This window comes from Haliotis asinina, chromosome 7 (assembly GCF_037392515.1).
Source record: "Haliotis asinina isolate JCU_RB_2024 chromosome 7, JCU_Hal_asi_v2, whole genome shotgun sequence".
NCBI classification, from domain to species: Eukaryota; Metazoa; Mollusca; class Gastropoda; order Lepetellida; family Haliotidae; genus Haliotis; species Haliotis asinina.
In genome coordinates this window covers 7145001-7157330 of record NC_090286.1, presented here as the reverse complement: position 1 = coordinate 7157330, position 12330 = coordinate 7145001, and the positions used below count along the sequence as shown (strand labels likewise).

General features: G+C 43.4%; 1 protein-coding gene across 1 annotated transcript in view; it reads right to left on the bottom strand.

Annotated features, from left to right (window-relative positions):
• Window positions 1-553: 553 nt before the first annotated feature.
• The window catches only part of LOC137290991 (DEP domain-containing mTOR-interacting protein-like), a 17872-nt gene continuing 6095 nt past the window's right edge, over window positions 554-12330 (bottom strand). The window contains exons 3-9 of the mRNA XM_067822225.1: window positions 11651-11771; window positions 7919-8094; window positions 6998-7177; window positions 6074-6253; window positions 4821-4891; window positions 3049-3153; window positions 554-2184 (exon numbers count right to left, since the gene is read on the bottom strand). Coding sequence (XP_067678326.1) covers window positions 2038-2184; window positions 3049-3153; window positions 4821-4891; window positions 6074-6253; window positions 6998-7177; window positions 7919-8094; window positions 11651-11771 — 980 coding nt within the window. The 3' untranslated portion in view covers window positions 554-2037. The remainder of the gene's footprint in view (window positions 2185-3048; window positions 3154-4820; window positions 4892-6073; window positions 6254-6997; window positions 7178-7918; window positions 8095-11650; window positions 11772-12330) is intronic.

Sequence of the window (12330 nt, the reverse complement as noted above, 5' to 3'; positions counted from 1 at the left end):
ACGGTTATGTACAATTTGAAATGACTTATCAAGATGAATTCTTTTATTGTAGGTCACAAAAGCGAGGCAGTGAGGGTTTACAAGAGAACCAGTGATCAACAACAAGCAATGGCGTCAGATGTTCTCTCATGTTCAGCTCCAAAGAAAACTCAGACGTCTGCGACAGTGTCGGTTCCTACTTCAGAGGGAGATTCCGGTACAACACAAACTGTCGCTCACGGAAGTGTTACAATGACGTTCAATTTCAATTAAAACACTGTTGTCAGAGTTTTTGTTTTTCCTTTCCTGTGAATGCAGATTTCGGTGGCTGATCGCTCCAAACCGGTACTTTCGGGACGAGGGTTTACTCCTAGTAAAACCTGGGAATAGGTTTTACTTAAATCTAGTTAAACCTATTCCCAGGTTTTACATTGGGAGTAAAACCTCTTACCGGGTATTGGTGCAAGTAGAAAGGATAATGACCATTAAAGGCAGTGATCAGAATTAGGTTTATAAAAATTGTTTAAGATCTCATGTCAGTGATCATTATTTTCCAGAGAAAATAACAAAATACCCGCATATTTAGGGGAAACTTTTATTTGTTCATACATTTTCGACATTTTGTAAACTATAATCAAGCTACACTCTTACAAATTACATACCAAAATGTGAAATTGAATACCAAACATATTTCACCCCACATATATTTGTCTACTGCTAACAGTTTTAGCTGTAGCATAGTAGACAGATGGTTGGATTCAAGAAAATGGCTGCCATCTTTGAAAATGGCCGCCAAATCCTCATTTAGCTAGGCATGGGAGATGTCCATCACGTTATTTCATAAACTACGTACCCTCAATTTGGAAGTCAAATCTCATATGGCTCATGGACTAAAAAGCACTTAGGGGTTTAGAGAGAGAGAAAGTGAGTGTGTGATATGATGGTGGTGATTATGTACAATGTGAATGCCCTGAAAAGAAGGAAACTGATCCCCACCCCACCTCGCTGTTCATGAACAAAATCAATGACACCCATCCCACCCTCATGTGTTCAAAATTTGTAACCCCTCCTTCTACCTCTGCATTTCTGCTTTGCTTCGCAACGTCAGGCCACTATGTTGTGTCAACGTAATCGGGAGTTCACAAGGTTGGAATAACGAAAGCATAACGTCGTGAAATTGTCGCGAGGATCATTCTACGCAATTGAGATACGATGATATGAGGCAACAAAGTCAGCAAACCTGACCATCCATTAGTGGTCTCCTTCGACAAGCTGAAGACCAATGCAAAGTCGCACCTCCACGGGTTAGGGTTTGAGAGAAAGTGATGTTAAACAGTGTAAATTTTAAATTAGTACATAGTTTTCTTGAAAAAATGTTGACGTTTCTCATTTTTTATTCTATTTGCAGGTTTCTTCAAATTATACCGTCACTAAACTGCATGGCCGGTCCCGCGTGTATTTGTGAAGTGCACTTTAGCGAATACGGCCCCTGCGTTCAGCCCCCTGTAACCATGCAAGCACCCGCTTACCGTGCACACTCTGGTATTGCTGATAATATTGACTGATGCAATCACATTGATGTTTCTTAAGAACACTGATATATCACACAGATTTGAACAAAATCTGAAACAGAAAGCTAATTTTGATCCGAATTTCAGTGCTATTTTCCACATCCATTAGTTCAGACCGCGGTAATCTGATGTCTGTGGTCGGAAGAATGAGTCCTGAGTGTCACGTGTATGTTATAATCGAGTCAGGACCTGACGCTTAATCAACCTTCTATACCATCACGGCAAGTCTTCTTGCAGGTCACGGAAAGAGACGAGTAGTTACGAATGGGTAAAATGTAGAGGTTGTTGACCAAATCGGACACTGACGTGACAAATCGGCACAAATCGGTCCTTTCCGCAACCACAAACAAGGTATATTTTCAGCAGAAACTGCCCATCGTGTCCACAGCGTGACCACCTGATAACTTTCGTTGTGTCTTCCGACCTGCATGGGGATCAATTATCCACCGAGTGTTTTTAGTTGTGTCTATCCAACAATGAGGGGACATCACCGGGTTTGAACAGCAGCATCCCGCTTGTGGGTCATGACAACAAGACACACTGTACCCATCTTCTGTTGAATGAGCTTCCCAACGGCCTTGTGGTCCATTCGAAGTACGTTCTTTCCGTTGACAGAGTGGATGAATTGTCGCACCTGTCGTTAAAAATAAGTAGACGTGTGAATGAGACGAGTATATTACAAACGTGAAAAGGATATTTGTGACTTTATGTGCTCGAAATAGAAATTGCATTCAGATATGACGTAACGTTTATCCCGTCATCCAGACATAGACATGACATACCTTCATCCCTTCCTCCAGACATAGACATGACGTACCTTCATCCCGTCATCCAGGCAGACACGACGAACCTTCATCCTGTCATCCAGACGAACATGACGTACCTTCATCAGATCATCCAGACAGACACGACGAACCTTCATCCCTTCATCCAGACAGACATGACGTTACCTTCATCCCGTCATCCAGACGGACATGACGTACCTTCATCAGGTCATCCAGAGAGACACGACGAACCTTCATCCCGTCATCCAGACGAACATGACGTACCTTCATCAGGTCATCCAGACAGACACGACGAACCTTCTTCCCGTCATCCAGACAGACATGACATACCTTCATCCCGTGAAACAGACAGACATGACGTACCTTCATCCCGTCATTAAAACAGACATGATGTACCTTCATCCCGTCATCCAAACAGACATGACGTACCTTCATCAGGTCATCCAGACAGACATGACGTACCTTCATCAGGGCATCCCGACAGACATGAAGTACCTTCATCAGGTCATCCAGACCGACATGACGTACCTTCATCAGGACATCCTGACAGACACGATGTACCTTCATCCCGTGAAACAGACAGACATGACGAACCTTCATCCCGTCATCCAAACGAACATGACGTACCTTCATCAGATCATCCAGACAGACATGACGTACCTTCATCAGGTCTTCCGGACAGACATGACTAAGTCTTGTTATGGCATACGTACCTTAATCCCAGCAGCGGCTGCGGGGCCATTGGGGTCCACAGTCTGGACGTAGGCGGGACTGTTCCCACGGATGACGAATCCATATCCCACTGAGTCACTTACCATCTGCAAAGTTGATATGCATGGTATGTGAATAGTGAGTGAGTTTAGTTTTAGACCACACTCAGCAATATACAATCTACGCATCTGGGATACAATGACATGGGGTAGAATAGGCCTTCAGCAACCCATGCTTGCCATAAAAGGCGACTAACCGGATCTGCTGGTCTGGCTCGCTGACCTGATTGACACACGTCATCGGTTCCCAATTACGCAGATCGATGCTCATATTGTTGGTCACTGGATTACCTGGTCCAGACTCGATTATTTACAGACCGCCGCCATTTGGCTGGAATATTGCGGAGTGCGGCGTAAAACTAAACTCACTCACTCACTCCAAATATCAATTCCCATGGTTTTGCAATATTCAAGCAATATCGGTGACGGGGAAATCAGAAATGGACATACATTGTCTTTTTGTTTTACGCCACACACAGCAATATTCCAGCTACACTGCATATGGCGGCGGTCTGTTAGCAATCGAATCTGGACTAAACAATCGAGTGATCAGCAGCACGAGCATCAGTCTATCCAAGCTGGATACGATGACGTGATGTGTTAACCCACAGGCAAACTGTAGCGCAACTGGGCTGCGCAGCATAGAGAAAATGACTAGTCTTCTCTACATGCGAGCGAAGCTAGCAAAGGTTGGCAGCGTACTTTTCTTCGTTCGACTTCAGTGCGACAAATATTTTTCATGTCGAAATAAAATCTCGCTACCATCAAAGGTATACACCCATTACTACACTGGGTTGTACTCTCACATTTCCAACCCCATGTTGAACAATTACTCACGTGAAATGTTTTTATTCAACCGAAGAAAGTACGTTGCCAACCTTTGTTCGCTTCGCTCGGATATAAGAAGACTTGTCATATTCGTTATGCTGCGCAACCCCATTTGCGCTACAGTTTGCCTGTGGTTAGCCAAGTTCCGTTACTCAGTCTTTAACGACACGCATGGCTTGCTGAAGACCAGGATCTTCACGGATGCCTTTTGAAGAATGCTACTTGGTTTGTACAAAAGATACTACCAAATTGGATTTGTTTTTATATGTAACTGTTTGAAAACATTAACGACACCATATTTTGATAAATGTCACAGTGTACGTCTAACGTCAACGCTGGTGGTCTGGTAAACGGTTTCTCCTGTGTAACGTCTTCAAATGCCGGTCCTCAGTTGATGTTGTTACTCGCCGTTTCCGAATTATTGGTCTGCCCTGAGTGTGGCCGGTCTGTTTGTCACGTGGTCTACACGGGTTCTTGCAACGTTGGCATGTGTAGGCCCCATCTGGAGCACACCTATGGCCCTCGTTCAACTGCAGATAGTCGTGGCATATCTGTGGTGACTGTTTTCAAACTGCATGTGTAACTTGTCCGAACACTTGTTTTAAATCCTTAGTGCATGTGAAACATAGGCCCAAATTCATGGTTTATACAACTAACCACTTCGACGTTGTATTCACGACGTGGTATCCCTACAGATTATCAAACTGCTACGTTGGGGCGACTCGTTTCAGCGTGTAATTTAACTACAAGAATATTTCTTTAAAATTTGAGAAATGGCAACTTTTGGTACATACATTTTCTTTTGCCGATCAGTTTATTTCACGTCTTTCAGTCGGTACCCACAAACCGAACTGTTCGCCCCCTGGGCAGTGCATGCCTGGACTCACCTTCACTGTATGTTTCATGTACGGCGTGTCTGGGTTTTCGAGTTCCTGCACTGTGACATGCCGTAACAACACTGCAAAACAGTAAGGTACGTCACATCAACAAGTAGTCGAAACAAAACAACGCTTGGCCTCCTTTAGAACATCCTCGATATCTCCAGGGTCTACGTTCCGAAAAGTCTCCACTATACCCTGGACGCATCTACGGGTCGGCCCGATAATTTTATTAACTCCCTTTGCTGGCTTTTTATCCAATCAGGTGTCTACGCTGGGAAGTTGAGCGAACCAATCACAACTCACTTTCGCTTTTCAAATTCTCTAACCGATTAAACTTGGCAAACAAACCATGCACAGGTTCTCTGAAAGGGGATTTCCGCCATACCGCTGGAATATTGCTGTGTGCAACCAAACTCTACTCATCTAGAAATCTCACAACCTGTCTAATGTTTGTAAAATATACTTCAAAGAAATGCATTTGCTTTGGGTTTATAAACGTTTTTTTCCCCGTTAAACACGTCGTTTATCGTACGAGCAACCATAACTGACTCTGTCACGAAAATACCATGTCTTGAGAAAAGAAAGAATGAAAAAGTATATGTGCATAGCCTACTATTTTATAGTCCAAGGGGAAAACGAGTGAGTGAGTGAGTGAGTTTAGTTTTACGTCGCACTTAGCAATATTCCAGCTATATGGCGACGGTCTGTAAATAATCGAGTCTGGACCAGACAATCCAGTGATCAACAACATGAGCATCGATCTGCGCAATTGGGAACCGATGACATGTGTCAACCAAGTCAGCTAGTCTGACCACCCGATCCCGTTAGTCGCCTCTTACGACAAGCATAGTCACCTTTTATGGCAAGCATGGGTTGCCGAAGGCCTATTCTACCCCGGGACCTTCACGGGTCCAAGGGGAAAACGAAATCCCCCAGGCTCAAAATGAATTTTCTTTGAAACCCTCAAAGACAAATTAATCACTACCTCCTACACGCATGCACACGGGCGGTAACTAACAATATTCGCTGCATAGACTGGTTTTCTTGCCGTAGAACGCTTGCGCTCCTGGTCGGACTACTGTGAACGGTTGCTAGTAGGTGACGGGAAGGATACACAGGTACCAGTCAATTACTAGTCTACTCGTTCCATTGCTATAACATTACATCTGTGAGTAATATGAATTTGCATTTCGAGAGAACCAGTGAAGTTAAATTATACATTGTGAGATACTGTACTCAGATGTATTTTTCGGCCATACCTGACTTTGGCTGGAGGGAGCACGTGGAATCGGTTGATTCGGTTGAGCCAGAGTGGAGCCTTCCAGACATATCATCAACCGATGACTCCAGAGGACTGGGATTCAACAAGGGAAGCGAGTTCCGACTAGAGTCGGACGAAGAGTCATCGGCAGCAGATCTAAGAGAAGATGTCATTGATACTGGAAGTACAGAGATAGATGGTCCTTATATAGAATTGTGTTCCTCTAAAGTGATAATATTTTATGAGCTTTTATCTAAAAATACGTTGCGTAGTGACGAATAACCAACAACAGTCTAATTTAGCAACGGTTTAAATCTAGCAGATTTTCAAATCCGATTAATGGTTTTTGTATACTATGTACAGAAATTTAAATGGGGGATGTTTACCGTACAATGACACACTGATGGCAGAATAAACGATTTGGAGCAGTAAGTCCTTACTATTTAGCCAAAAATGAACAACCTGCTCCCTGTATATGTCTTTGATATCTATGTCTATATATTACCATTATCTACAGCCCCTTTGAGGCCGAGTGGGAGGTTGTATTATTATCTGTCATGAATGTTCTACCAAATCCAAGTCATTTCAACGTAAATGTTACGTTCTCAAATACACTCCCCTCTCCCCTAAGAATTTATACATGAAGGACGTAGATTATTATGGAACCATGTTTTACGTGAAGTGAAAAACGCCATTGTTCTTTGTGATTTATCTGATAAGCTGAATACCTGCATTTCGAGTGCGCAGTATATATGAGAAAAAAATGGAAACAATGCTGAAGACGTTTTTCAACATGTTCACTGGTGACATCAGGCAGAAAAGAAACGCCGTGTGACGCATGTTGGGAGAAAGCACGCGCGCACGTACGTACGTACGCACGCACGCACGCACAGGGAGATAGTGTTGTTGGCTGCGTGCTCACCAGGAGTAGAGCGTCTCCTGAGCGCCGTCATCTCGACGGATGACCGTGTGTAGCCCGATGATGAGGATGAAGATGAGGTGCGACGGAAGGTGAGGATGTCAGAGAGGAGGTAGGGCTGGTGGAAGTCCAGTGAGAACTGGTAGATCAGGTCATCATCTCGGAAGTGGTAGTCGTCTGTGACTGGAACAGGAATCAGAACAGTTGGTTAGATGGCAACGTTGCACTCTGAGAATAGAGCGACACATTTACTTGTTTCTGTAAACGTACAGTGTTTCTGTCCATCGTGTGGTTATTGTGCGTTGGGATGCAATGTCAAGTAGGACGGGATGTTCGTTGAACGGATCCGGGCGGTGGGGTAGCCGCGTGGTTAGAGCATTTGTTCGTCACACCGAAGAACCGGGTTCGATCCCTTGCATGGGTACATTGTGTGAAGCGTACTATTGCAGGGATATTTCTAAAGGCGACGTAAAACTTAAATCACTCATTCATTTAAACGGAACCGACCTTCGACAATCTCATGAGAAATGAGATTTCAGGTCTTAGTACCGTTTAACTGATTTGGACCCAGCGAGAATGGACTCAATAAGCAAAAATATGAAATTGTGAGTTTTTTTAAAAAAAATCCACAAGGTTTAAATCATTACATGTAGCAATTACAAACAATATGAATAGCTTCATCGGAACCCCAAGCAACGCGTTGCTTTGTCATTCAATATTTAGTATCAAATGAAAGACGGAGCAGACGTGACCTTTTTCTTCCATTAGACCCGTATGTGTTTTTGTTTACTTTACCTCTTAAATTGTGCCTCAGCCGATTATCTACAGACCGCCGTCATACAGCTTGACATCTATTGGGGGCGACATCAAACAACTCACAAACAAACAATAAATGAATTATTCAAAACTTGGTGTTCACCTCACCATGTTTGATGACGTCGTTCTCCAGCAGTTCCCTACAGTCTTTGATTGCCGCATCCCTTGTGATGGACAGCCCACTCTGGAGCATCCAGTCGATCAACTCGCGCCCCATGAAGCTGTCTCGGTACACGACGCCGGGGGCGTGGAAGTCGCGTAGGACGGCGCGGCTAGCAAACAGTCTGGAATCACAGGTCACAACCACCCTCGATTATCAAGCTTATATGAAACCACAAGGAATAGAAGTGCGTGAACACGCTGGATAAACGAGGATCCGATCAGCCATGAGAAAAGGACTTTACTTGATCCCAAGACCAAGTTCAGTCCCCCTAAAAAACCATTCGTGTTTCCTTTGTGACGAACCAAACATTACCCAACTGTCAAGTACATAATTATCTCCATTCGGCCATGAAATATTCTAGTACCCCACACATTCGTCAATATATTTTCGATTCGGAAGTGACGTCACTAGTTTCTGTTGCCTTCTCCGTTAATTAACGCAGTTATGCTTCCGCGTGTAATTTGATTGCACAGAATTGTTAGACGTCATGTCGTTCAAATCGGGCTCATGGCAAAGCTGGCAAAACGGGCCTGTTCGTGGAATATGATGGAAATACAATGCTGGCTCATTAAACAAACTCCATTCAGCTCCGAGAATGGGATTCTGCTGCTGAGGAATTGCCAAGCATCCCAGGGGCACTGGGTGGTGACGATGATACTGTGCGACCTGGCTGCTTGTGAGGGACCGAGGTGGTCAAGCTATGAACCATTGGCCAGACACAAGTATCCAAATGGCTCTACGATGAAACCGGAATAAGACTTATGCGGCGTAAAATGATATTAATGTGATGGAGCCACCACGTGCCTGGTGGCAGCAACAACCGGGACAACAGAACCTTGCTAATGAAATGTTTAAATGCAGATGTGACCAATAACGCAGTATGGTGTTTTTTTCAGGATCAGGGAACAGCGTTCAGAAAAGTAGAGTTCGATGATTTACAAAGGTTACCATTTTGCTGTCAAGTACAATAGTTACAATGAAGCGGATCTAGACTGGGATACTATAGTAAAGTGCCACTGAAAGCAGCCATAAATCTCCCTAAGCAAACAAGTTCACGTAACGTCAACAAACCACGCAACTAGCAAACAAACATTCCGCCATGAGAGAGGAACGGTGAATAAATACGGTAGCAACCACTAAGCAATGCGCAGACGCAGTAGAATTGGTATCAAAGAAAGCGATATCTCAAAATGGCAACAGTGGCACATGGAACAACGTCAAGCATCCGTACTACCTGTGTCATTTTCCCAAGAGTATGTACTTCCTGGGATAGCATTGCGAGAATTTATTGTAGATTATATAGGTATTTTATGTTGAAATCTTACTTCATGTCCATTTATCCTTCTGGCTGGCCGCGAACTGAAGAGATCAAATGATGCATTTGTCTTTGAATACGAATAGCGACTTCGTCCAAGAATTATCGCCAACCCCCCAGGCTTACAATGTATGCTAATCACACTTGACGATGTATAGGTTTACGGCTCACAGATACAATCAGAAGCAAGAGTTGAGTGATCTGTTGTCAGTGGATTACTGTAACGTATTAGTGTCCGCAAAGTGTCATTGTGAAACGGGTTCTGAGTGTAAGAACCACAAAGTATCAATATAACTTCACTGGCGCATATCCAAGAATTTTCAAAGAGGGATGGAGTTTTGAACTTCTTCTGGATGCCCTCCACACAAAACGAATACACTCTGTCAGAGGGTTCGTAACTCAGGGGTGTGATTATAAGGAGTGAGTTTTAAGCCACTCTCAGCAATATTCCAGCTATATGGCGGCGGTCTGTAAATAATCGATTCTGGACCAGACAATCCAGTGATCAACAACATAATCATCGATCTGCCCAATTGGGAACCGGTGACATTGTCAACTAAGTCAGCGAGCCTGACCACCCGATCCCGTTAGTCATCTCTTTCGACAAACATGGGTTGCTGAAGATCAATTCTAACCTGGAGTCTTCACGGGTAGTTACTGATATATAAAATGAGTTGCTTGAAATATGGGCTAAGGTAGAGTGTATGCTATCCTGGGAATAGAAGAAAGGCCCTGATATAACTCTGACCCTGAGACAGAAAGGTTAAACCTGACCATAGTCCCCTTTTATGACAGAGAAGAAGAAGAAGAAGAAGAAGAAGAAGAAGAAGAAGAAGAAGGAAAAAAAAAGAGGAGGAGATTTTGTTTGGATGAATAACATAATGATCCAACCATAATGGGGAACGAAATTCAGCCCGAAAGTAATATCTGATGATATCTATCTGAAGTTCATAGAAGAAAACAATCCTCAACAGAGTTGAGTGTTGGAGGTAGAAACAAGATCAGTTCATTTGAAAAGTCACATGAAAAACACTACTATAAACATATCGAATGTGAAGACGGGTACATATTTTGTCTTGGGATTGTCGAGTGAAAAATATCGTGGACAATAAGCCAAAAACCCAGCTAGACATCAGGGCTGGTACACTCAAGGTAAGCCCAAAGCCCTTGTACACAAGCATCCATCCTAATGTACAGTAAGAGGTAGGTGTCGCAAAATAAATGTCGTCCAAATTTGGTGACTTTTTGCAGTCATGAGAGGAATATAATACTCTCCTACTATGTAAAAATGGGCCTCAAGATAGAAGCTACGATTTCTCCACTGATGTCTTTCTTCAAGCAGACCTTACTAATTGTCACGGTCACCTTCTCACTGTCCGTGGCGCCATGCATGCATGATGTTCAAATATCCCCTTCTATTGTTTTTAAGGGTAATGACTGTAAGAGTATTGTTATTTTATTTGCGTCGTGGAAGTTTCTTCACCTTAACAGGATCAAAGGTTACAAACAATGCAATGGTTCAGGTTCTTTGCCTTTACAAGTTGATGAAACGGCATCAGCGCCTCCCTGAAAAGCTATATGACGTTGTATGAAAACGCATCGAGACTACAACTTTTAGGGACCGTTGACAACTTACCATGGAGAGGCACGTGCAATGTGAATTACACTACACACACACACACCCCTCACCCCACTTCCTCATCTACTTATCACCATAGCTGCTCTTGAAAGATGATAGTATGAAGTGATATGTGCATGTTTACGATTTTCCTTTTCAAACAAAACAAACGGACTCGAAACAAACACTAACAACTGTGTGATGTGTGATCAAAATTAATGGTCTACAGTGATTTATGGATCCTCTTGGAAACCTTCAAAATCAAGAAGGGTGGTGATAAAAAAGGTGCTGCTGCGTTCATAAGATGCCTGTCCTAGGACCGTCGGTTCTTGTTGACAGACAGGCGTGGTTTATTGGCATTACGTGAGCGTATTTGCATAAGATCGTTTACAGCGGCTCAAAATGGCATTTTAGCACAGTATTCCCGTCCAGGTGTGCTCACTATTAACCACTAAGTATTCGGTCCCTTAACCGCACCAGGATACAATGATCAAGGGTTCGGAAACAATATTTATAATAATTGGTCGTTTGACAGCCTTTGCCCGTAAGTTCCATCAAAGCAGTAGGCTTTCATCAAATTCGATCTATTGCTGAACTGACCCGCCGCGATATCGATGTAAATAGATCAGGAACAGAAACAATTAAATCTGATGTTTATATAACTTTATGAGATAGCAAGTATCGGTAGATCGAGTAGTTATGTACTCTCTGACAGTAAGAATCGTGGCGAAGATTGAAGCGTACCTGTCAAACAGATGTTGGCCCTTGAAGAAAGCTCTTAGATCCTTGTTCTGTAGGTAAGTTTCGTCATCCCGACGGAAGCGGTAGAATAGGCATTCGTCCTTGAACAAGTGATCGTCGCACACTGCAATATGAGGTAAACAACAAGAAATAAACAGAGCTTTGAGCAGGATGCTCATCCTGGAATGGCGCTATAAAGGGGGACTATTGTTATGTTATTATTCATTCACCACCCACATTAACATGCTGAAAAACCCTTTCTTCTCAGTGAGTGAGTGGACTTAGTTTTACGTCGCTTTTGGCAATATCACGGCGGGGGACACCAGAAATGGGCTTCACACATCGTAGCCATGTGGGGAATCAAACCCGGGTCTTCGGCGAGACGAGAGAACGCTTTAACCACGCCTCACACACTGCTTGGATTATATGGCACAGGGTAATTCTTACCCTGCATGGCCTATTTAGGGCAGCACGTGCAGTTCTACCGAAGGAAACTTTCCCACTGAGCAGAAACACGCAGACAAGCCCACATCCCTCGTGGAAATGGCAACAGAAACATAATATATCGCTACTAGCTGAGCCATTAAAAATGGCAACTTCAAATCACTAAATCTGGAGTGAAAAAAAGAAATCTGCAACTTCGCGATGTTGCACATGCGCACATGGAAGAGGAAGTTTCAACA